General features: G+C 45.5%; 1 protein-coding gene across 1 annotated transcript; it reads right to left on the reverse strand.

The window, feature by feature from the left end:
• Nucleotides 1-10,766: 10,766 nt before the first annotated feature.
• LOC121541596 (voltage-dependent N-type calcium channel subunit alpha-1B-like) lies at nt 10,767-23,251 on the reverse strand (the record flags this gene model as incomplete). The annotated part of the gene is made up of 7 exons (XM_045220432.1): nt 10,767-10,902; nt 11,658-11,770; nt 12,164-12,276; nt 12,517-12,735; nt 18,064-18,153; nt 22,218-22,274; nt 23,136-23,251. Coding segments are annotated over 7 exons (844 nt in total), but the record flags the coding sequence as incomplete, so codon positions are not given.
• Between the last annotated feature and the right edge of the window lie 3,324 nt (nt 23,252-26,575).

Here is a 26,575-nt window from a genome sequence, read left to right on the forward strand (position 1 = left end):
ATTAGGAGGTTGTTCCTTTACATGGTGTGATAGATGATACTTTGGTCTATCAAATTTTGTTAATATTAAGACAAATATTTGTATATATTTTTTTGGGATTGTCCCGTCTTTAAAGAATCCCTAAACTATAAAACAGCAACATTTTCTCTCAGCCTCATGGCAAAATTGGTTAAATAGCCTGAGATTAGCTATAATTCTGCACATTTTCTCTCTACCCTTGCTCAGACCTGCGCTACGCCACTGATGGAAGAGCATCAGAATGGAAGTGATGGAGACGTGTGAGGACAAAGCATTAGAGGACCGGTTGGATGGGGAGGAGGGCAAATATGGTTACCACAGCAACCAGCTCTATAAACGACTCCTGATCTATCCTGAGTAGAGAACCAGCAGTGGTGGTGGTGGTGCATGTGTGTGTGTGTGTGTATGTGTCTGTGTCTGTGTGTGTGTGTGTGTGTGTGTGTGTGTGTGTGTGTGTGTGTGTGTGTGTGTGTGTGTGTGTGTGTGTGTGTGTGTGAGAGAGAGAGATCGTAAGTATAGGGGTGGTATGTTCAATCAGCTGGATTGTCAACTCGCAAATATGTAGCCATGGTCTTTTCCCTCGTTCCCTCTTTCCCTTTCTCTCTCTCTAGGTTGGCAAGATGAACCTAGGCTGCACACTGGAGGCAGTGGCAGCAGCAGCATGCTCTGGGGCCGGTGTGCAGACCTCCAAAGTGTTTACTCTGAAAATAGGGATTGGATGTTGTTTTGCTCCCCCAAGGCATCTACAGGGACTTCACTTAATCAATCCTCAAACAGAGGCTTGTGAGAACAGGCTCTGATACACTGTGATGTACATCTGGCTTTGCTATGTGGAGAATGAGAGGAATATGCTCTAGTTTACAACAGGAAGGGATATAGAGTGCAGCCACAGTCCTCTAGACTAGAGTATTGAAAGGTTTCCCAAAGCACGAAAGCGATTCAATACGTAGCACACCTATAAGGTAGCAGGTAGCCTAGTGAGTAAGAGCGTTAACTGTAATTGCTCCTGTAAGTTGCTCTGAATAAGAGTGTCTGCTGAAATTACAAAACAAAATATATATAACACCATCTCTATCTAATAGAGGAGGTAATAATCAGATGTTTATATAAAAAAACTAATTCCAACTGTATTATCTTTCTATCCTCCACATTGTTCGTATTAGCACTTGATTTGAGCTTCTCACACATCCCCTGCTAGCGGTGATGTCCTGCAGCCATTCAACTCTCTGCAGAGCAGGAGACTGCTCTCTCAAATGGTTTACTTTCCATTCCTCCCCGGATTTTACTGAGAGATTTGTCTGGGGTTGGCTGATAGGGGTGCAACCTCTGCAGTGTACAGTCGTGGTCAAAGGTTTTGAGAATGACACAAGTATTGGTCTTCACAAAGTTTGCTGCTTCAGTGTTTTTAGAAATTTTTGTCAGATGTTACTATGGTATACTGATAATTACAAGCATTCCATAAGTGTCAAAGGCTTTTATTGACAATTACATTAAGTTTATGCAAAGAGTCAATATTTGCTGTGTTGACCCTTCTTTTTCAAGACCTCTGCAATCCGCCCTGGCATGCTGTCAATTAACTTCTGGGCCACATCCTGATTGATGGCAGCCCATTCTTGCATAATCAATGCTTGGAGTTTGTCAGAATTTGTAGGTTTTTGTTTGTCCACCCGCCTCTTGAGGATTGACCACAAGTTCTCAATGGGATTAAGGTCTGGGGAGTTTCCTGGCCATGGACCCAACATGTCGATGTTTTGTTCCCCGAGCCACTTAGTTATCACTTTTGCCTTTTGGCAAGGTGCTCCATCATGCTGGAAAAGGCATTGGTCGTCACCAAACTGTTCTTGGATGGTTGGGAGAAGTTGATCTCAGAGGATGTGTTGGTACCATTCTTTATTCATGGCTGTGTTCTTAGGCAAAATTGTGAGTGAGCCAACTCCCTTGGCTGAGAAGCAACCCCACACATGAATGGACTCAGGATCATTTACTGTTGGCATGACACACGACTGATGGTAGAGCTCACCTTGTCTTCTCCGGACAAGCTTTTTCCAGATGCCCCAAACAATCGGAAAGGGGATTCATCAGAGAAAATGACTTTACCCCAGTCCTCAGCAGTCCAATCCCTGTACCTTTTGCAGAATATCAGTCTATCCCTGATGTTTTTCCTGGAGAGAAGTGGCTTCCTCGCTGCCCTTCTTGACACCAGGCCATCCTCCAAAAGTATTCGCCTCACTGTGCGTGCAGATGCACTCACACCTGCCTGCTGCCATTCCTGAGCAAGCTCTGCACTGGTGGTGCCCCGATCCCGCAGCTGAATCAACTTTAGGAGACGGTCCTGGCGCTTGCTGGACTTTCTTGAGCGCCCTGAAGCCTTCTTCACAACAATTGAACCTCTCTCCTTGAAGTTGTTGATGATCCGATAAATGGTTGATTTAGGTGCAATCTTACTAGCAGCAATATCCTTGCCTGTGAAGCCCTTTTTGTGCAAAGCAATGGTGACGGCACGAGTTTCCTTGCAGGTAACCATTTTTAACAGAGGAAGAACAATGATTTCAAGCACCACCCTCCTTTTAAAGCTTCCAGTCTGTTATTCTAACTCAATCAGCATGACAGAGTGATCTCCAGCCTTGTCCTCGTCAACACTCTCACCTACAGTGGGGAAAAAAAGTATTTAGTCAGCCACCAATTGTGCAAGTTCTCCCACTTAAAAAGATGAGAGAGGCCTGTAACTTTCATCATAGGTACACGTCAACTATGACAGGCAAAATGAGAAAAAATAATCCAGAAAATCACATTGTAGCATTTTTAATGAATTTATTTGCAAATGATGGTGGAAAATAAGTATTTGGTCAATAACAAAAGTTTCTCAATACTTTGTTATATACCCTTTGTTGGCAATGACACAGGTCAAACGTTTTCTGTAAATCTTCACAAGGTTTTCACACACTGTTTCTGGTATTTTGGCCCATTCCTCCATGCAGATCTCCTCTAGAGCAGTGATGTTTTGAGGCTGTTGCTGGGCAACACAGACTTTCAACTCCCTCCAAAGATTTTCTATGGGGGTTGAGATCTGGAGACTGGCTAGGCCACTCCAGGACCTTGAAATGCTTCTTACGAAGCCACTCCTTCGTTGCTCGGGCGGTGTGTTTGGGATCATTGTCATGCTGAAAGACTCAGCCACATTTCATCTTCAATGCCCTTGCTGATGGAAGGAGGTTTTCACTCAAAATCTCACGATACATGGCCCCATTCATTCTTTTCCTTTACACGGATCAGTCGTCCTGGTCCCTTTGCAGAAAAACAGCCCCAAAGCATGATGTTTCCACCCCCATGCTTCACAGTAGGTATGGTGTTCTTTGGATGCAACTCAGCATTCTTTGTCCTCCAAACATGACGAGTTGAGTTTTTACCAAAAAAGTTATATTTTGGTTTCATCTGACCATATGACATTCTCCCAATCCTCTTCTGGATCATCCAAATGCACTTCAGACGGGCCTGGACATGTACTGGCTTAAGCAGGGGGCACGTCTTGCACTGCAGGATTTGAGTCCCTGGCGGCGTAGTGTGTTACTGATGGTAGGCTTTGTTACTTTGGTCCCCAGCTCTCTGCAGGTCATTCACTAGGTCCCCCCGTGTGGTTCTGGGATTTTTTGCTCACCGTTCTTGTGATCATTTTGACCCCAAGGGGTGAGATCTTGCGTGGAGCCCCAGATCGAGGGAGATTATCAGTGGTCTTGTATGTCTTCCATTTCCTAATAATTGCTCCCACAGTTGATTTCTTCAAACCAAGCTGCTTACCTATTGCAGATTCAGTCTTCCCAGCCTGGTGCAGGTCTACAATTTTGTTTCTGGTGTCCTTTGACAGCTCTTTGGTCTTGGCCATAGTGGAGTTTGGAGTGTGACTGTTTGAGGTTGTGGACAGGTGTCTTTTATACTGATAACAAGTTCAAACAGGTGCCATTAATACAGGTAACGAGTGGAGGACAGAGGAGCCTCTTAAAGAAGAAGTTACAGGTCTGTGAGAGCCAGAAATCTTGCTTGTTTGTAGGTGACCAAATACTTATTTTCCACCATAATTTGCAAATAAATTCATTAAAAATCCTACGATGTGATTTTCTGGATTTTTTTCCCTCAATTTGTCTGTCATAGTTGACGTGTACCTATGATGAAAATTACAGGCATCTCTCATCTTTTTAAGTGGGAGAACTTGCACAATTGGTGGCTGACTAAATACTTTTTTTCCCCACTGTATGTTAACAAGAGAATCACTGACATGATGTCAGCTGGTCCTTTTGTGGCAGGGCTGAAATGCAGTGGAAATGTTTTTTTTTTTTTAAATTTTATTTCACCTTTATTTAACCAGGTAAACCAGTTGAGAACAAGTTCTCATTTACAACTGCGACCTGGCCAAGATAAAGCAAAGCAGTGCGATAAAAACAACAACACGGAGTTACATATGGGGTAAAACAAAACAAAGTCAAAAATACAACAGAAATACATATATATACAGTGTGTGCAAAAGTTATGGAGGTAAGGCAATAAATAGGCTATAGTGCAAAATAATTACAATTAGTATTAACACTGGAATGATAGATGTGCAAGAGATGATGTGCAAATAGAGATACTGGGGTACAAATGAGCAAAATAAATAACAATATAGGGATGAGGTAGTTGGGCGGGCTAATTTCAGATGGGCTGTGTACAGGTGCAGTAATCGGTAAGGTGCTCTGACAACTGATGCTTAAAGTTAGTGAGGGAGATAAGTGTCTCCAGCTTCAGAGATTTTTGCAATTTGTTCCAGTCATTGGCAGCAGAGAACTGGAAGGAATTGCGGCCAAAGGAGGTGTTGGCTTTGGGGATGACCAGTGAGATATACCTGCTGGAGCGCAGACTACGGGTGGGTGTTGCTATGGTGACCAATGAGCTAAGATAAGGCGGGGATTTGCCTAGCAGTGATTTATAGATGGCCTGGAGCCAGTGGGTTTGGCGACGAATATGTAGTGAGGACCAGCCAACAAGAGCGTACAGGTCACAGTGGTGGGTATTATATGGGGCTTTGGAGACAAAACGGATGGCACTGTGATAGACTACATCCAATTTGCTGAGTAGAGTGTTGGAGGCTATTTTGTAAATGACATCGCCGAAGTCAAGGATCGGTAGGATAGTCAGTTTTACGAGGGCATGTTTGGCAGCATGAGTGAAGGAGGCTTTATTGCGAAATAGGAAACCGATTATAGATTTAACTTTGGATTGGAGATTCTTAATGTGAGTCTGGAAGGAGAGTTTACAGTCTAACCAGACACCTAGATATTTGTAGTTGTCCACATACTCTAGGTCAGACCCGTCGAGAGTAGTGATTCTAGTCGGGTGGGCGGGTGCAAGCAGCGTTCGGTTGAAGAGCATGCATTTAGTTTTACTAGTGTTTAAGAGCAGTTGGAGGCTACTGAAGGAGTGTTGTATGGCATTGAAGCTCGTTTGGAGGTTTGTTAACACAGTGTCCAATGAAGGGCCAGATGTATACAAAATGGTGTCGTCTGCATAGAGGTGGATCTGAGAGTTAATTTTCATAGCAAAGAGGGACTTTGCAATTCATCTGATCACTCTTCATAACATTCTGGAGTATATGCAAATTGCCATCATAAAAACTGAGGCAGCAGACTTTGGGAAAATTAATATTTGTGTAATTCTCAAAACTTTTGACCACGACTGTATAATCGACTCAATCATTAACTGTCTGAGCTTAGATGTTGAAGTCTATTTATGCCTTGTCGCTGTCTCCCATGTGTTTTTACACGGAGTTGGGAAAGAGGTGGATTACATAAGAAAATAACAATGGATCCAGACTATATCACATGGCAATAATGGATATTAACTGAAAAATGATCTTATGTAGTTTCTTGCAATAGCCCTCTGTGACTTTAACCTTTTCACGCGTGAGTTCCTAATATCTCGAACGGTTGCCCCAGCGTGAGTTTTTTTAATGAACGTAATGTCAGAATGCACTCCAGAATGCACTCACTGTTCCAAAATGTGATTGTTATGCAACAGGACAGTTAACCCATGCTGCCCTCAAACCAAGGCACGCTGCCTGCTAATTATCTATAGGCTATGTTTCAACTTGTCAATTTCAAATAATTTTCTAACAAGTTTTATTTTCTAACAACAGTGTGTTCCGCCTCCTCATTAATTCACATAAGAAGTAGCCCATTTCACTGTTGCGGACAATTTATGTTTGAGGCTTTACTGAGCCGGACAGACTTCTCTCTTCGACAAGACCCAAAGAACTTCCCCAGTGTTTCCCCAGATCAAGTATGCAGACATTGTGCATCTCTAGTCAGAGCCCTTGCACGAACTTTCCCCCTGGCACATTTCTGGCTGGCGCCACATTGCCTTCATTGTTGTTTTCCTTACAAATTGGACTTTGGACACGTGTGCGTTCCTATCAATGTAAGTGCCTTATTTTCTGTATATCGTGTTGTCTTTTCTACTGTAGCATACTGTATGTACAGTGCCTTCGGAAAGTATTCAGACCCCTTGACTTTCCCACATTATGTTACGTTACAACCTTATTCTAAAATTGATTAAATTGTTTTTTACCTCATCAATCTACACACAATACCCCATAATGACAAAGCAAAAACAGGTTTTTATAAATTTTAGCAAATTTATAAAAAATTAAAACGGAAATATAACATTTACATAAGTATTCAGACCCTTTACTCAGTAATTCGTTGAGGCACCTTTGGCAGCGATTACAGCCTCGAGTCTTCTTGGGTTTGACGCTACAAGCTTGGCACATCTGTATTTGGGGAGTTTCTCCCATTCTTCTCTGCAGATCCTCTCAAGCTCTGTCAGGTTGGATGGGGAGCGTTGCTGCACAGCTATTTTTAGGTCTCTCCAGAGATGTTAGATCGGGTTTAAGTCTGTGCTCTGGCTGGGCCACTCAAGGACATTCAGAGACGTGCCCCGAAGCAACTCCTGCGTTGTCTTGGCTATGTGCTTAGGGTCGTTGTCCTGTTGGAAGGTGAATCTTCGCCCCAGTCTGAGCTCCTGAGCGCTCTGGAGCAGGTTTTCATCAAGGATTTCACTGTACGTTGCTCCGTTCATCTTTGCCTCGATTCTGACTAGTCTCCCAGCTCCTGCACCTGAAAAACATCCCCAAAGCATGATGCCACCACCATGCTTCACCATAGGGATGGTGTCAGGTTTCCTCCAGACGTGATGCTTGGCATTCAGGCCAAAGAGTTCAATCTTAGTTTCATCAGACCAGAGACTATTGTTTCTCATGGTCTGAGCGTCTTTAAGTGCCTTTTGGCAAACTCCAAGCGGGCTGTCATGTGCCTTTTACTGAGGAGTGGCTTCCGTCTGGCCACTCTACCATAAAGGCCTGATTGGTGGAGTGCTGCAGAGGTGGTTGTCCTTCTGGAAGGTTCTCCCATCTCCACAGAGGATCTCTAGAACTCTGTCAGAGTGACCATCGGGTTCTTGGTCACCTCCCTGACCAAGGCCCTTCTCCCCTGATTGCTCAGTTTGCCTGGGCGGCCAGCTCTAGCAACAGTCTTGGTGGTTCCAAACTCCTTCCATTTAAGAAGTATGGAGGCCACTGTGTTCTTCCTTTGACCTCATGGCTTGGTTTTTGCTCTGACATGCACTGTCAACTGTGGGACCTTATATAGACAGAGGTGTATGCCTTTCTAAATCATGTCCAATCAATTGAATTTACCACAGGTGGACTCCAATCAAGTTGTAGAAACATCTCAAGGATGATCAATGGAAACAGGATGCACCTGAGCTCAATTTCGAGTCTCATAGCAAAGGGTCTGAATACTTATGTAAATAAGGTATTTCGCTTTGTCATTATGGGGTTTTGCATGTAGATTGCTGAGGACATGTTTTCATTTAATCCATTTTTGAATAAGGCTGTAACGTAACAAAATGTGGAAAAAGTCAAGGGGTCTGAATACTTTCCCGAATGCACTGTATGTATGGAGCAAAATGTATTTACTGTTTTATTCACGTTTTCAAGTACTGGTGACAAATCATGCATTCCGATTCTTGCATAGATTGTAATGGACACATACGATGTGTGTAAAATACTTATTTGAAGGTTGTTGTCACGGATTCAGCCGAGGCTCCTCCTCCTCCTTGCTCGGGCAGGCTTCAGCGTTCGTCGTCCCCGGAGTACAAGCTGCTGCCGATCGATGTTTCGGTGTTTGTCTTGTTTGGTCTTTATTGTTTACACCTGTTTCCCATTATGTTGGATTGTATTCCCTATATTTACCCCTGTCTCTCATTAGTTATTTTGTGTGTTATTGTTTGTTGTCATTCCGGCAGTTCTTGTATGTACGGGTCTTTTCCTCCCTGTTTGGAGGTTTGTTGTTTTGTACGTTGATTTTACTGTGTTCAGTAAAATACGTTGCCAGCCGCTCTGTGTCCTGCTTTTGACTTCGCTAACCGCATACACGTCGCGTGACAGTTGTACTGATTATGATGAGCTAATGGTAAGCTAATTGCCAGCTATGTGTGTCGCCATGTTTGTTGACATCATACAATGCATTCTGGTTGTCACGTAAGTGTCTGTCAGTCGGAGCTCTAGAAAGAGGCCCAAGTTCCCGAGTTGGAATTCCCTGTTGGATGACAATCTTTCCCAGTCGGAGCTAGTTTTTTTCAGAGTTCCCAGTTGTCTTGAACGCACTGAAGTCGGAAGTCAGAGATTTCCGAGTTCCCAGTTTCGAATTCCCGGTTGTTTTGAACGCGGCATCAGATTGTAACTATGGTACCTCAGGGTTGCCAGCTCAGACCCCCATTTTGAGGGGGTTTCATTTTTATTTAGCTTATAAACTTCTCCTGTGTTTGGCCCCCATTTATTGATAAATCCCCCATTATAGTAATATTTGCTGCATCATATCCCCCCACGATACCTTCACCCATTTCTACCCCCCATAGACTTGAAACCCCCTCACAAATGAAATGAACTCCCCGACAAACCCCCCTAAAATAGTTTTATCTATATCTGGCAACCCTGTTTAGCTTTCGTGCTACGGTTAGGCAAAGCAGTAGGTATGTATTTGTATTGTGCGCAGCCATCTTTGACTTTATTTACTTATAGTGAATGGCATTCTGGGATTAGGGAGATTTTGCTTGTCAAACATAAACAAACATGGCTGCCAACATAAATAATTTAGCTACTGTTAGCTTAGCTGACACGCATCTATTTTCTAAACAATATTACATTTCTCCCTTGTGCTCACCAGAGATGTGGTACATTGTAAACAAGTCTAGGTGTTAGGTTGCTAACTTATGTTTTGTTTTTTTCAGCGCAACCTGTTATTTAGACTGGTTTATGGAATGAGTTTGGCTGTGGATGTGTTCCGTGTGATGCTTGGATGATGAAGTTCACATTTATCTTTTACAATAAAAGGTGAAATTGAGGAATAAATGTACAAAACATTGTTTAGATGCTTCTCAGACAACAATGCTGTTTAGACGTGTTTGTTGCATCATACGTTCTGTTGCTACTGTTCCAATCACATATTTGCGATGGTACGCTGCAGGGACAACTCAACAATGATCACAAATATGTGATCGTACGCATCTTAAAGAATATTCTCAAATCTGTGATTCCTAAGAAATGTGTCCAGAGATTTGGTCAACTAAGTCAGATTTGTCTAAAATCTTAAATTAATCAGGAATGAGCGGGGTCAGCTATACCATAAGGATACCCTTATTCATGTCTCTACATTTCTTATTCATGTCTTTACAAGTTTTTTACTTTTGACAGATTTAAACAAACAATATTGGAATCACCATGGTCACAACCATAAATCGAAGTCTATTTATGCATTGTCTCTGTCTTACAAGAGTTTTTACATGGAGTCAGGACACAGGTGGATTACATAGGAAAAGAACAATGGATCCAGACTCATATCACAAGATACACGAGGCCCAACCGCTGAGCACCATGTGCACGTCAGAGCGTTTTCACACATATCCATCAGCCCAGACTGACGTGGCCATTACGACGGAACTGCCCAGTTTAAATTGATCATGGCACCATGGGAACCCTATCTCTTTCTCCCTCCAAACAGCCCAATGGGAATGCAGCATCCGTCAACGCTGTCACTCTAGGAGATAGGTGAGATATTACACTGTAGTTTCCCTTGAGTGCTCTAACCTCTTACCTGCTACAATGGAAACAACAGCATTGGCCGCTGAGGTAAAAAACTAATGACAATGTAAACACTGTGTAAGCCAGACAGAAAAATTAGGAAGGAGTTTTGACTGGCCTCTGGTCTAAATGATAAACTGTCCTACCAGATGGTGTGTTTGTGGCTGTCGTCAGGCAGAGCTGGGTTGGAGCCAGGCCTTTGATTAATACAGCATAGCACAGATCAGGAGGTGTCATTGTCAGCCGAAGACATGGGGTTTTACACAGCCTGGTATCAAAGATACACCGCTGCGCTGGTACCTGCTGTGGCAATGTGTCTGCCACCTCTGCACTGCTAGGCCAGGGATTAGAGAGAGAGGGGGAGGGACTAGGGGACGGTTAGAGATAGGGGGAGTGTGTGTCTGTGTGTGTGTGTGTGTGTGTGTGTGTGTGTGTGTGTGTGTGTGTGTGTGTGTGTATGTGTGTGTGTGTGTATGTGCGTGTGTGTCATGGAGGGATATTAGTAAACATGACCAGAGAGGAGTCAGGGGTGGAAAGTTAGGGGCCAAGGGTCAGGTTCCATGGAGGAGAGTGGAGGGAATACTCACTGTCCTCCAAAGAGCTGCATGCCCAGCAGAGCAAAGACCACAATGAAGAGGAAGAGGAGGAAGAGCAAGCTGATAATGGACTTCATGGAGTTGAGCAGAGACACCACCAGGTTCCTCAGGGAGTTCCAGTACCTGGGGAAAACAGAGAGAAGAGAAAGGAGGAAGAGAAAGAAGAGTGACAGAGAGAGAGAGAGAGAGAGAGAGAGAGAGAGAGAGAGAGAGAGAGAGAGAGAGAGAGAGAGAGAGAGAGAGAGTGATAGTGAATGGACAGGGAGAATATAGAGAGGACAGGAGGTTGGTAAAGAGAACAAAATATCCCACTATATTGTTGTGAATCACAGGATTATTAATCTAGTGAGTATAAAATGATTGATATATAACTGTAGCCCTTTCCTGCAGTCAAATGACCTTGTGGCCTCATGGGTGGAATGTTATTAATTAATAAACATTACTTTTTTTATGCTGAAAATCCAGTGTTTCTATGTCAAACGGTTTTGTGATATTTCGGTCTTCTGTGATGTATATAAAGTGTCATATTGGGATTCAAACTCTAAATTGAATAGATTTAAACTCTATATCTGACATGTTACAGGTGTGTTCTGTTTTTTAAGCCCATAACCGTGTGTGAGGTGTATACTTTTGTTTCAAAGTAGTTTCATTTGTTTAAGTCTACCAAGAAACACTGTGTGACCCTGATTTAGCCCACTGAAGTAAAAGGTTAATAGGATTGTACACTGACAGAGTGAGACAATGCCAGACATCGCTCTGAGGAAAAATATCTGCTCATTGTTGATTCTGAATGTATGTTGATATCCTGTATGAGTGTACACAAAGTGAGCGCAAGCGTGTGTAGGCCTATGTGTGGACTCAAATGTGTGTTCACTCACTTGGTAAATTTGAATAACCTTAGCAGACGAAGAGCCCTCAGTACACTAATGCCATAGGATGCCCCTGGTTTGATCATAGACCACACCACCTCAAGGATACTCCCTATTATCACCTGTGGAGAGGAGGAGAGGAGAAAAGAGGAGAAAGGAGGAGAGGAGGAGAGGAGAAAGGGGGAGACGGGGAGAGGAGAAAAGAGGAGAGGAGGAGAGGAGAAAAGAGGAGAAAGGAGGAGAGGAGAAAGGAGGAGAGGAGGAGAGGAGGAGAGGAGAAAGGAGTAGAGGGGGAGAGGAGAAAAGAGGAGAAAGGGGGAAATAACTACTGTAACAAAGTAGCTACTACTTGCTACTCGGACAGCAAATCACTGTCACTGTCATTGAATCAATTCAACATTTAATTCTCATATAAAAAATGGATCCAGTGGCCATGTAAGTCAGGTTAAGTTAGCATTTGAAATAGATAATAATTAGCGCTTCAAGGTATTCAAAAGGCATTTATGCTGACTTACACCAAAGTCGAAGCAGTTGAAAGAGGAATGGAAGTAGTTTCTGGCTCCCAGGCCATACATCTTCAAGCTCATCTCAGACAGGAACAGACCCAGGAACACAAACTCTGCCAGGTCTGGGGTTCCAGAGGGATGGAGAACACATGAAGGACCATTATTGATTTAATTTGTCACCTACCGATAATCATCCATTTGATTGTGAATGTAAGTATGTGTGTCTGTGCATGCGTGTGTGCATGTCTTTGCATCTGTGTGTGTGTATGTGTGTGTGCATGCGTGCGTGTGTGTATGCTTTTGTGTGTGTGTGTGTGTGTGTGCCTACTGCCTACATGCACATACACGTGTGTGTGACTTACACAGGGCGGTGGTGAGCCACTCAGGCTGGTCGTAGTGGACGATGGCCACACACAGTGTGTTGAGCCCCACCAGACAAAGGACTGTCCAGTAGAAGCTCTGGGCTTTGACCATGCGACGGATGAAGAAACGCATTCTCCTCTCCTTGCGGCGGAAGTAGGACGAGCTGTCCAGCTTACTGCTCTTCACGCTGGCCCGGCCAAACGGAGAGCCTGGGGGAGCTAAGGGGAAGTAGGTGAAAGAGTGAAGTCATCACAGAAAGTTGTACAATGCCATCCATCACGTCACTTTCCCAAAAGTGATTTACTGTTCATCATCCTCGGCATGATCATCATCATCATCATCGGCAAGTCTAGGGTGATTTGAACATTATATTACAATATATGTTCGAATAGTTTAAAAAACCAAAATGTGCATCCAGCTTTAAGGTTGTATTTCTGTATCTGAGGCGTAACCGTACAAGAATATTCAGGCTATGTCAGGCTGTAATCAAACCCTGAAGCGCCATATTTAGACTCCACCTCCTCTACATTCCACCTGAATAAATCCCAGCTTATTTGCTAATTAAAAGAACTTCACGGCTAAGACTAAAATGGCTGAGACTAAAATGGCTGAGACTAAAATGACTAAGGAAAATGTATCTAAAGAATCAGAAAGAAGAAGAAGCTATAAAATAACTGGAAAAATATATTTCTTTACATTTCAAGGTTGTAATCTGCCTCAATGAGAGTGAAAGCGGATCTTGAGACTAGAATAAGAACAAGTGAGATGTTAGATTTGACTGCGTAATAATGCTTGTATCCCCATGACAGTCATTTAGATGGAAAACAGCCACAGGAGGTTGTCAGGAGAGGAATCCAGCCGGTTCCGTTAATATAAATGCACTCAAATGGTTTCAGTTATCATGCTTAGGAGCATTTCCCCCAAAGCCAAGCAATTACATATTTGTTCTGTGCAGCGAACTTAATTTAATTAATTAAATTAATTGCTGGAGGTATTTTTCCAGCTACAATAATTTTCCAGTATAATAAGAAAAGTTAATTACACCTATTTGCCCTCTAGGTGACATGCTACAAAGAATCAGTAAAACTAGTTTCCTTGTATAACAAGTGTTGTTAGTTTGTGTTACATAGCACAGATAACAGTAAAATAAATTGAGGCATTAGAACGATGCATGAGGATTTCCACCAGAGAGGGAAAATGAGACATATTACCAACAGCCTAGATACGGTGCAAGCTGTAAGGACAAGCTCAATAAGTTATTACGTAAAAGGTCAAGGGTCAGCCCTCCCTACAAAAACTGGGAGGTTGAGTCAGTCAGATAAGGTCAAAGGTGAAGGATGGGGTCAGTCCAGGATTGCCAGGTCAAGCTAAAATTTCTAGCCCAATGACCCCTCAAAACCTGGCCAAAAGGCCTGAAAACTAGCCCACATTTATCCAATAAACCCCTTTTCTATAATGTTATCGAGCAAATTAAGAAGGAATATTGGCGTAATTTGTAACGACGTAGGCTAAGAAGCTAAATTCGGTTGTCCATCAAAATAATAATTATTGTGAGTTTAAGAATATGTCGCAAGAGAAAAGATAATTCGCCCTTATTAAACTCGCCAGATCATTTCACATCAATGGATGTCGATTTAACTTGTTTTGACTGCTATGGTTAAGCAATAAGGCCCAAGGAGGTGTGGTATATAGCCAATATACCACGACTAAGGGCTGTTCTTTGGACACAGCCCTTAGCCGTGGTATATTGACAATATACCACAAACCCCTGAGGTGCCTTATTGCTATTATAAACTGGTTGCCAACATAATTAGAACAGTATAAATATTTTTGGGGTCATACCCGTGGTACAGGGTCTGATATCCCATGGCTTTCAAACAATCAGCATTCCCTTTTGCGCATGTGCATAACTATAGATAAATCCGACAGGAGAGTTTGAGTGAGGAAAGTTGGACAGAGGATCTCGAAATCTCTGTGCAAGAAACACTTGGACGAATTTCAAAAAACTAATGTTAGGCTATTTTCTGGCAATTGTGCTGTTATTATGTGCCAGATGTTAAGACTACAAAACGTTATAAATGGCCTATTTGCGAGATTGACTTGTTATTTCAATAGGCATATGATACTGACTAAAATCTGGGTTTATAATTGGAATTCAACTTTGCCATGGTTTGCTGAGCTAGATGCAGGTAGCCTATAGCCCCTGATAGGCCATCTCATTTCATAGAAAGTCCACAATGAAATTAAATGTGGAGAATGATACATTTGCGATAGAGCTGTGACCATGATCACAATTGATAACTTCCAATTTAATTAGCCTAACTAAACATGGCCATTAATAAGTGCATAATAACACAAGGCTACAACAACAAACTGAAGTTATAGGCTATTTATTAAATCGGTTTGCTAGTTCTAGGTAGGCTATACAAGTGGCGCACATTGATTTGCAATTACTCCAGTAATATCGGCATTTCAACATATTTATTGTATCAAATGGTAGGCTACAATAGCCTACAATGGCATAGAAATGAATAGCCTACTTGATGGCCAACAGATGCAAATGTATCATTCTCCACATTTAATGTCAGTTTCATTGTGGACTTTTTCCCAGAACAGAAGCACCCAAGGGAGTTCCATAACTTCCATTTCAAATTTCCACTCGCGCAGCGCTCGAGACCCAAGAACTGAGCATGTGTAAAACCCTTTGCTTGATACAGTTTTCCATAAGAAAAAATTTCTAGCCCAATGACCCCTCAAGACCTGGCCAAAAGGCCTGAAAACTAGCCCACATTTATCCAATAAACCCCTTTTCTATAATGTTATCGAGCGAATTAAGAAGGAATATCGGCGTAATTTGTAATGACGTAGGCTAAGAAGCTAAATTCGGTTTTCCATCAAAATAATAATAATTGTGAACTTAAGAATATGTTGCAAGAGAAAAAACAATTTGCCCTTATTAAACTCGCCAGATCATTTCACATCAATGGATGTCGATTTAACTTGTTTTGACTGCTATGGTTAAGCAATAAGGCCCAAGGAGGTGTGGCATATATATTTTTTACATTTTTAGTCATTTAGCAGACGCTCTTATCCAGAGCGACTTACAGTAAGTGAGTGCATACATTTTCATACTGGCCCCCCGTGGGAAACGAACCCACAACCCTGGCGTTGCAAGCGCCATGCTCTACCAACTGAGCTACAGGGGACTAAGGGCTGTTCTTTGGACACAGCCCTTAGCCGTTGTATATTGGCCATATACCACAAACCCCTGAGGTGCCTTATTGCTATTATAAACTGGTTGCCAACATATTTAGAACAGTACAAATATTTTTGGGGTCAAACCCGTGGTACACGGTCTGATATCCCATGGCTTTCAAACAATTTAGAAGAAAAAAGCGCTCTAGTGCGCCTAACGTTGTTTTCCAGTGCTTTGTCGCCATTACAGTGAGGGAAAAAAGTATTTGATCCTCTGCTGATTTTGTACGTTTGCCCACTGACAAAGAAATGATCAGTCTATAATTTTAATGGTAGGTTTATTTGAACAGTGAGAGACAGAATAACAACAAAAGAATCCAGAAAAACGCATGTAAAAAAAATTATAAATTGATTTGCATTTTAATGAGGGAAATAAGTATTTGCCCCCTCTCAATCAGAAAGATTTCTGGCTCCCAGGTGTCTTTTATACAGGTAACGAGCTGAGATTAGGAGCACACTGTTAAAGGGAGTGCTCCTAATCTCAGCTTGCTACCTGTATAAAAGACACCTGTCCACAGAAGCAATCAATCAATCAGATTCCAAACTCTCCACCATGGCCAAGACCAAAGAGCTCTCCAAGGATGTCAGGGACAAGATTGTAGACCTACACAAGGCTGGAATGGGCTTCAAGACAATCGCCAAGCAGCTTGGTGAGAAGGTGACAACAGTTGGTGCGATTATTCGTAAATGGAAGAAACACAAAAGAACTGTCAATCTCCCTTGGCCTGGGGCTCCATGCAAGATCTCACCTCGTGGAGTTGCAATGATCATGAGAACGGTGAGGAATCAGCCCAGAACTACACGGGAGGATCTTGTCAATGATCTCAAGGCAGCTGGGACCATAGTCACCAAGAAAACAATTGGTAACACACTACGCTGTGAAGGACTGAAATCCTGCAGCGCCCACAAGGTCAACCTGCTCAAGAAAGTACATATACAGGCCCGTCTGAAGTTTGCCAATGAACATCTGAATGATTCAGAGGAGAACTGTGTGAAAGTGTTGTGGTCAGATGAGACCAAAATCGAGCTCTTTGGCATCAACTCAACTCGCCGTGTTTGGAGGAGGAGGAATGCTGCCTATGACCCCAAGAACATCATCCCCACCGTCAAACATGGAGGTGGAAACATTATGCTTTGGGGGTGTTTTTCTGATAAGGGGACAGGACAACTTCACCGCATCAAAGGGACGATGGACGGGGCCATGTACCGTCAAATCTTGGGTGAGAACCTCCTTCTCTCAGCCAGGGCATTAAAAATGGGTTGTGGATGGGTATTCCAGCAGGACAATGACCCAAAACACACGGCCAAGGCAACAAAGGAGTGGCTCAAGAAGAAGCACATTAAGGTCCTGGAGTGGCCTAGCCAGTCTCCAGACCTTATTCCCATAGAAAATCTGTGGAGGGAGCTGAAGGTTCGATTTGCCAAACGTCAGGCTCAAAACCTTAATGACTTGGAGAAGATCTGCAAAGAGGAGTGGGACAAAATCCCTCCTGAGATGTGTGCAAACCTGGTGGCCAACTACAAGAAACGTCTGACCTCTGTGATTGCCAACAAGGGTTTTGCCACCAAGTACTAAGTCATGTTTTGCAGAGGGGTCAAACACTTATTTCCCTCATTAAAATGCAAATCAATTTATAACATTTTTGACATGCATTTTTCTGGATTTTTTTGTTGTTATTCTGTCTCTCACTGTTCAAATAAACCTACCATTAAAATTATAGACTGATCATGTCTTTGTCAGTGGGCAAACGTACAAAATCAGCAGGGGATCAAATACCTTTTTCCCTCACTGTATTTCAGTTCTAGTGTGTTAATATGTTTTATGGAAAAAGGGATGGAAATAGGTGTCTCCATAATGACAATTTAAATATCAACAACTGGTCAAATGTTCTTATGACGTGCACGCATGCTGCTCTGTCTCCGTGACTCAGCTGCCTGCTGCAGCGGTCTCTCAACCAGTGCTCTCAACACATACACACCCCTCTAGCTCTCCCCACCACCCACTCACACACTCACTCACTCAGTTAAAGCCTGCTCACTGCCTGATAATCAGCAGCAGCAGGTCACAGTGAAATATATATACATATTTTTTAAGAGAAATGCCATGGCGGTCGTGGTACAATTTAGAAGTAGCCCAAAAACCTGCAACCCGCAACCAATAGATTTTCACCCGCGACATAATTTTCAAAGTAGCCCAAATTGGCCAGAAAGGCACGGACATGGCAACCCTGGGTCAGTCAGACAGTTGAGTCTGGTCAGTCAGATAAGAGTACAGGATGGTTGAGTCTTACCAACAGAGGACATGTCAGTGAAGTGATCCTCTCCCTCCTCAGCACCGATGAGGTCATTCTTACTCTTCTTGACCTTGCCTCGTTTCAACACTGCACACACACAGCACAGCAGAGAGGCAGGAGTAAGTATATGTAGACACACATACACACACACACACATATGTGCAGGCACGCAGACACACTTGCATGTGCAGACATGCACACACACACACACAAACACGCGCTCATGAGCATAGACACACAGCCCCCCTCCCCCTATATGTGTGGGCTAGTTGGATGCTATGAATAGTGGGCATCAATCACATTTTTCATTCTCCGATTCTGCCTTCCGCTACAATTCATGCAGCCTTGGAATGAAAAACGGCCGCGCATGAATGTGATCATCACGTGACCTTCAATGTCACAAAAGATGGGGCTTTTCTAAGACCCACAACCCTTCTAGAATCTAGAGTTCCTCTTCAATGCTCTGCTCTGAGGCAAAATCAGCTGCGCTTATGTTCTCTATGAATGAGGATCGGTGCAGTAGCTCAATAATCTGGAGAGTTATGAGTAAATTGTGAAACAGAGCGAACTGATATCGTGTTTATCGTGACAGATTGCGAATGCTCCAACGTTTGTATCTTCTCCTATAAATCCATTCTTTCATTTATTTCCATCCCTTCAAGCTATCTTCGCTCTGTCAGAAATGTTTGGCATTCTGTCCAATGCCCTCACCTGCCATTCAACATAACTTAGTCAAATCAACATTTTCAGCTCTAACAATACATTGAGTGGCATTTCTCTGGCAGTGAGTTCAATCATTTTAATCCCCAGCATGTAACACATTTATTAAATGAAGGAAGTCAGGTACTGTCATTTAGACGTGGTACTGTCATCTAACCTTAGAAGTGTGTGTGTGTGTGTCACGCCCTGGCTCTGGGGACTCTTAAATGTTGAGCCAGGGTGTGCAGTGTCTATGTTGTAATTTCTATGTTCATGATCTAGATCGTGTAGATCTATGTTGGCCAGGGTGGTTCCCAATCAGAGGCAGCTGATTCTCGTTGTCTCTGATTGGGGACAATCTTAGGCAGCCTGTTTTGCACCAGTTTATTGTGGGATCTTGTTCCGTAAGGTTTGTTTTGGTGTGTTAACCTAGGACTTCACGTATCGTTTGGTTTGTTGTTTTGTTAGTATTGTGTACGAAATAAAAGATGTACGCATATCACGCTACGCCTTGGTCCGCTGTTTATAACGACCGTGACAGAAGATCCCACCATAAAAGGACCAAGCAGCGTGTCCAGGAACAGACAGCCTGGACTTGGGAGGAGATCCTGGAGGGAAGGGATCCTGGACTTATGACGAGATTCAGGCCGGAATGGATCGCCGTCCTTGGGAGGAGACTGTGGAGGCGCGCTACAGAGAGGAGCAGCGGCACCGCAGAGGGTACCGGCCGAGGAGGAAGCCCGAGAGACAGCCCCAATAATTTTTTTGGGGGGGGCTAAAAGGGTGGTTGGCGGAGTCTAGAGTTAGAGCTGAGCCAACTCCCCGTACTCAGGCTAGAAAGCGTGGGACTGGGCAGGCTCCGTGTTATGCGGAGCCACGTACTGTGCCGCGAGTGTTCCGGCACAGTCCTGTACGTCCTGTGCTAGCACTACGCACGTGTCGTGCTAAGGTGGGCATGCAGCCAGGACGGAGTGTGCCGGCTCAACGCTCGTGGCCTCCAGTACCCCACCTAGGTCCCGTATATCCTGCGCCTGTGCCACGTGCTGTAGCGCCAGTACCAGTGCACAGCCCTGTACGTCCTGTGCTGATGCCTCGCACATATTGTGTGGAAGTAGGCATTCAGCCAGGACGGGTTGTGTCAGCTCTCCGCTCCAGACCTTCAGTCCGCCTCCACAGTCCGGCCCGGCCCGTTCCGGCTCCCCGCACCAAGCCTATGGTGCGTGTTCCCAGTTCAGCCCGGCCCGTTCCGGCTCCCCGCACCAAGCCAGTGGTGCGCGTCGCCAGCCCGGCCCGGCCTGTTCCTGTCCCTCGCACCAAGCCTGTGGTGCGCGTCGCCAGCCCGGTCCGGCCTGTTCCTGCTCCCCGCACCAAGCCAGTGGTGCGCGGCGTCGTCAGCCGGTCCGGCCTGTTCCTGCTCCCGCGCACCAAGCCAGTGGTGCGCGTCATCAGCCCGGTCCGGCCCGTTCCTGCTCCCGCACCAAGCCAGTGGTGCGGTCGTCCAGCCGGTCCGGCCCGTTCCCTGCTCCCCGCAACAAGCCAGTGGTGCGGCGTCGTCAGCCCGGTCGGCCTGTTCCTGCTCCCCGCACCAAGCCAGTGGTGCGCGTCGCCAGCCGGTCCGGCCTGTTCCTGCTCCCGCACCAAGCCAGTGGTGCGTGTCGCTCACCCGGTCCGGCCCGTTCCTGCTCCCGCACCAAGCCAGTGGTGCGCGTCGTCACCCGGTCCGGCCTGTTCCTGCTCCCGCGCAAGACAGTGGTGCGCGTCGTCAGCCCGGTCCGCCCATTCCTGCTCCCGCGCAAGCCAGTGGTGCACGTCGTCAGCCCGGTCCGGCCCGTTCCTGCTCCCCTCACCAAGCCAGTGGTGCGCGTCATCAGTCCGGCACGGCCCGTTCCTGCTCCCCTCACCAAGCCAGTGGTGCGCGTCATCAGTCCGGCACGGTCCGTGCCTGTTCCACCGGTGCCTGGTCCAGCACCGGTCAACTGCTCCACACCGGAGCCAGAGCAATCCGCTCCACCGATGTCCAGTCCAGCTCCGGCCAGCGGGGCCAGACCAGACTAGGGGTGCTACGGGGGGGTATAGAGAGAGTGGTGGTCACGCCCGGAGCCGGATCCGCCTCCGAGGCGGAATGCCCACCCGGCCCCTACCCTCTTGTGTTTGGTTGGCGCGGTCGCAGTCCGCGCCTTTGGGGGGGGGGTACTGTCACGCCCTGGCTCTGGGGACTCTTAAATGTTGAGCCAGGGTGTGTAGTGTCTATGTTGTAATTTCTATGTTCATGATCTAGATCGTGTAGATCTATGTTGGCCAGGTTGGTTCCCAATCAGAGGCAGCTGATTCTCGTTGTCTCTGATTGGGGACCATACTTAGGCAGCCTGTTTTGCACCAGTTTATTGTGGGATCTTGTTCCGTAAGGTTTGTTTTGGTGTGTTAACCTAGGACTTCACGTATCGTTTGGTTTGTTGTTTTGTTAGTGTTGTGTACGAAATAAAAGATGTACGCATATCACGCTGTGCCTTGGTCCGCTGTTTATAACGATTGTGACAGAGTGTGTGTGTGTGTCTGTGTACATGCATTATTGTGTGTGTGTGTGTGTGTGCGAACATGTATTGTACAGGCCTAATCCAATCAAGACATCCCTCTCAATCCCCCTAATTAACCCTGGCTCCCACACCAGACCTAATTGGATGAGATTATGGGCCTATCACAATATAAGGCTATTGCGGGCTGGGCAGGGCAACAGCTGGGACATGACAGCACTCCAGCTGGAGCAGAGAGAACCGCCCATGTTGGAGAGAAGAGTAAAGAGGAAGAGAGAGAGAAGGAAGTGAAAGAGAAGAGGAAAGAGGGAGAGGAAGAGAAGAGAGTGAGAGAAGGGAAATAGAGAGAGAACAAGAAGAGAACCTCCCATGACACAGAAAATAGGAAAAAGGGAGTAAAAGAGAAGAGAGAGGAAGTGAAAGAGCGAGAGAGAGAGACAGCGAGAACAAGAAGAGTGAAGGGAAATAAATCGAGGGAGAGCGTAAGAAATACGGGATAGAAAGACAGACAGAGAGGGAGAGAGAGAAGGGACAGCAGACACCAGAATGAGACAAGCATCACATTACAGCAGTCTTCCTGGACCTTAGTAATCACTCACCGATACTCTATCACATTGTAACAGTGTATCAAACCCTATAACCCAGGTGAAAGAGAACCAGACCACATTCATGGTACCCTGAATATGGCATGAATCGAATTGAGCGATTTATACACCACGGAAAGACATGGTGTAAAATCGTCAGGATCTGAAAATGGAGGGCGAGGCTAGTTCATGGAAATTGTGAATCGTACCTGACTGTGCCTCTTTTACCATAAGGTACCATGGTAGCCCAGTAGGGTACCATAGTAAAGCAGGCCACAGTGTGGACCTCTAGTCCTCTTTTCACCTGGGAGGTTCAGTTTCCTCTTGTACCACGCACCGTCCAGAGGGGACTTCTCTTCCGCGTTCTCATCCTCCTCCGCTAGCAGCACCTCCTCTGGAACAGGAGAGGACAGGGTGATACACCACGACACACACACACGAGCACGCACAATCAGACACACACGATTGCACATACACACACATACACACACCAACTGTACATACCTGTGCATACATGTCACCATCCTAACAACACACAAACACTGAGTATATCAAACATTAGGAACACCTTCACTTTTGCCCTCAGAACAGTCTCAATTCGTTGGGTCATGGACTCTACAAGGTGTCTAAAGCGTTCAACAGGGATGCTGGCTCATGTTGACTCAAATGCTTCCCACAGTTGTGTCAAGTTGGCTGGATGTCCTTTGGGTGGTGGACCATTCTTGATACACACAGGAAACTGTTGAACGTGAAAAACCCAGTAGCGTAAAAAAATAATAATAATCCATACCCCGTTCAAAGGCACTTAAATATTTTGTCTTGCCCATTCACCCTCTGAATGGAACACATACACAATCCATGTCTCAATTGTCTCAAGGTTTAAAAATCCTTCTTTAACCTGTCTCCTCCCCTTCATCTACACTGATTGAAATGGATTTAACAAGTGACATCAATAAGGGATCATACAGTAGCCTTCACCTAGATTCACCTGCTCAGTCTGTCACAGAAAGAGCAGGTGTTCTTAATGTTTTGTAAACTCAGTGTATAGTAACACCTAGTAACAACACACAACACACACACACACACATACACACAAACAAACACACACAGAGACTAGCACCATCAGCAACACAACATTTAGAAATATGTGTTGTTACTAATTGGTAACAAATGATAACAAAGTGTCAGTCAAGCAGCAAATCAACAATTTCATCAACATATTATGTTCCTTCGAAGAAGTGGAGGTGAGCCTGACCTGCCTTGCATATCCACTCCAGGTACCCCGTCAGCTCTCTCTCTATCTGCTGCTGTCTGCGCAGCTTCAGAAAGTCCTGCCTCTTCTCCACACGCTCTCTCTCTTTGGCAAACTCCCTGAGAACACACACGCGCGCGCACACACACACGCACAGAAGCACGCACAAAGACACACACTCTTTAAACTCATATGGTAATACACAGGTTAATTTGTGTGTTCCACTCCATCCACATCGACGGGGCTGTAGTGGAGCGGGTCGAGAGCTTCAAGTTCCTCTGTGTCCACATCACTAAGGACCTATCATGGTCTTAACACACCAACACAGTTGTGAAGAAGGCACAACAATGCCTCTTCCCCCTCAGGAGGCTGAAAATATTCAGCATGGGCCCTCAGATCCTCTAATAGTTCAACAGCTGCACCAGTGAGAGCATCTTGACTGGCTCCATCACCGCTTGGTATGGCAACTACTTGGCATCCAACCGCAAGGCGCTACAAAGGGTAGTGCGTACGGCCCAGTACATCACTGGGGCCAAGCTTCCTGCCATCCAGGACCTCTATACCAGGCGGTGTCAGAGGAAGGCCCTACAAATTGTCAAAGACTACAGCCACCCAAGTCCTAGACTGTTCTCTCTGCTACCGCACGGCAAGCGGCACCGATGCACCAAGTCTGGAATAAAGAGGACACTGAACAGCTTCTACCCCCAAGCCATAAGACTGCTAAATAGTTAGTTAAATAGTTAACCAATAGCTACCCTGACTATCTGCACTGGGGTCGTTCTATAAATAATGGGGCCAATATGTGACATTGGGGTCAACATTTTCACGTGTGTACTTAGAGGAATATTAAAAGTGAATATATGTAAAAATGACCCATAACTCCACCTATACAATAACATAGGCCTAGGACTATACAACCTTTAAGTGGAGTTCATACAGACATTGGCGAGTCAAATTCCAGGTATTTTTCAAACACTTCTTTGTAATTTTCAAGGACTTCAATGTTATACAATTGTATAATTTATATAATTGTACATAAACGGCCTAACATAGAACCCCCCTAAAAAAGCATGCAAAGTGTCAAAAAAGTAGTCCATTACCACTTTAAGAATCATGCATCTTTTAGGCCTTGCCAATGCATTGATATTCAAATTATTACATTCTAAAATATGTGAGAATAATGTGGACATTGACTGATTTTTCTGTAGCCTATGTGGCCAACACAGGCACACATAATAAAGCCATGAATAGTGGTAGCATTAATCTCACCATTTGAATCTTTTTTTAATGGAAGGATTTGTATGGAAAGCCAAGTTTAAGCTAACATTAGCTGTTGTCGTTGTAAAGAATACTCGGACAGAGTGGTAAGATCCAATCGCAGAATTGCGATGCTTTATTAGAGTACAGACAAGGGAATAGCTTAATCGTGGTCGGGCGGGCTGTGGTCAAAACCGGGCCAGGCATAGACAGGCAGAGGTACCAAGGGAGCCGGGCGTGAGTCGTAGTCAGAGGGCACAGGCACAGGGTCAGAGTACGGTAATCACTGAGATAGACAAGCAGAGGGTTAAGCAATTCGGGAGTCAAACAACAAGGCACTGGTCGGATACACGGTAATCAAAACAACAAACCTCTCTCTCTCTCTCGGAACAAAACGCTTAGCAAGTCACAATGGAACAATACCTCGCACCGAGCTGAACTTCTGAGCACACCTTATATCCTACCCTAATTACGGACAGGTGTGCTCAGAACTCAGGTGAACCAGATCGAGTCTGATGACTCCCCCTCTCTGTAGATCGGGAAGTGTCAGACTCTGTCTAGACTCCAGCCAGATCCTTACAGTATCCCCCTCCCCAGGGCCGGCTCCTGACGGCCTCTACCTCTACCGGGTGGTCTTCCTCTGGGTCGGGGGTCCGGGATGATCTGGGTGTTCAGCGTGGAAAGTGGCCTTGAGAGCGGGGTCTAGTATGTCCTTAGCAGGGACCCAGGACCGTTCCTCCGGTCCATATCCCTCCCAGTCCATGAGATATTCGATGCCCCCTCGTCTCCGTCTTGACTCCAGTATCTCGTGGACTGTATAGGTGGTGTCCTGTTCATCCTCCAAAGGTGGTGTAGTAGGTTGTTGAGCGAGTGGTGGGTACATCGGGCTATAATGGACAGGTTTCAGCAGGGAGACGTGGAACGTAGGGTTTATCCTGTAGTGTCGAGGAGTAACAGGACGGTAGGTGACAGGGTTAATACGTCTCTGTACCTTGAAGGGACCAATGTACCTGGGTTGGAGCTTCTTGCAGCTCCGTCGGAACCGCAGGGTCTCGGGGAGACAGCCACACTCGCTGCCGGGTTGATAAGTGGGAGTAGGTCTCCGGCGTCGGTCGGCGTAGGTCTTTTGCTGTTGTGAGGCTTTGACTGAGATGTTGATGGGCCGTCTCCAGACCTGCGCACTCCGACGGAACCACTTCGTCCACCCCGGTACCATCCCTGATGCGGTATCCCACGGGAACAGGAGTGGGTTGATACCCTAGAACACACTGGAAGGGCGTTAGGCGTAGGGAGGTGTGAATGAGGGAGTTCTGAGCATACTCTACCCAAGGAAGGAATCGGCTCCACTCTTGCGGCTGCCGCGAACATTGTTGCCGTGAGATATTTCCCAATTTCTGGTTGAGTCGTTCTGTCTGCCCATTGGCCTGGGGATGATATCCGGAGGTTAGGCTAACCGGAGATGCCCAAGCGTTCGCAGAAGGCCTTCCATACCGGGATACAAACTGGGGCCCGGATGAACACCTTGGTAAACATAGTCTCAGCCATCTGAGTGGCGTTAGGCAACGGGTCATGGGTACCAACCGGCACATCTTGGAGAAACGATCGATGACCCACGAGAATTACAGTATGGCCCTCTGATTCTGGTAAGTCGGTAACAAAGTCCATTGCAATGTGCGACCAGGGTCGTTGAGGAGTTGGCAATGGCATCAGCTTACCCTCCGGTAATGCCACGAGGTACCTTGGACTGAGCACATACTGGACAGGATAAGACATAGTCTCTGACATCATCTGTGAGGGAATCCCACCAGTATTTTCGGCTGATGAGTCGTGTAGTTCGAGTGATTCGGGATGACCAGATCCCAGCGACGTGTGGCACCATTCCATCAGTTGAGGTTGAAGCGGAGCTGGTACAAACACCCTCGACACCGGGGTTTCTGGAGGAGCTGGTTTCGCTTGTAGGCTCTCCTGAATCGTGTCATCGATAGCCCACCTCACAGGACCAGCACGGCAACTCATGGGGAGGATAGGTTCTGGTTCCACGGTCTTTCAGCGGCTCGAACCCGTCGAAAGCCGCGTCCGACTTTACAATTCTTGGACCGGGAATATAAGAGACAGTGAATTGGAAACGGGTGAAGAATAAAGACCACCTTGCGCTGTCGGGAGTTCAGTCGCTTAGCACTGTGAAG

The sequence above is a fragment of the Coregonus clupeaformis genome, unplaced genomic scaffold, assembly GCF_020615455.1.
Source record: "Coregonus clupeaformis isolate EN_2021a unplaced genomic scaffold, ASM2061545v1 scaf3815, whole genome shotgun sequence".
Classification (NCBI taxonomy): Eukaryota; Metazoa; Chordata; class Actinopteri; order Salmoniformes; family Salmonidae; genus Coregonus; species Coregonus clupeaformis.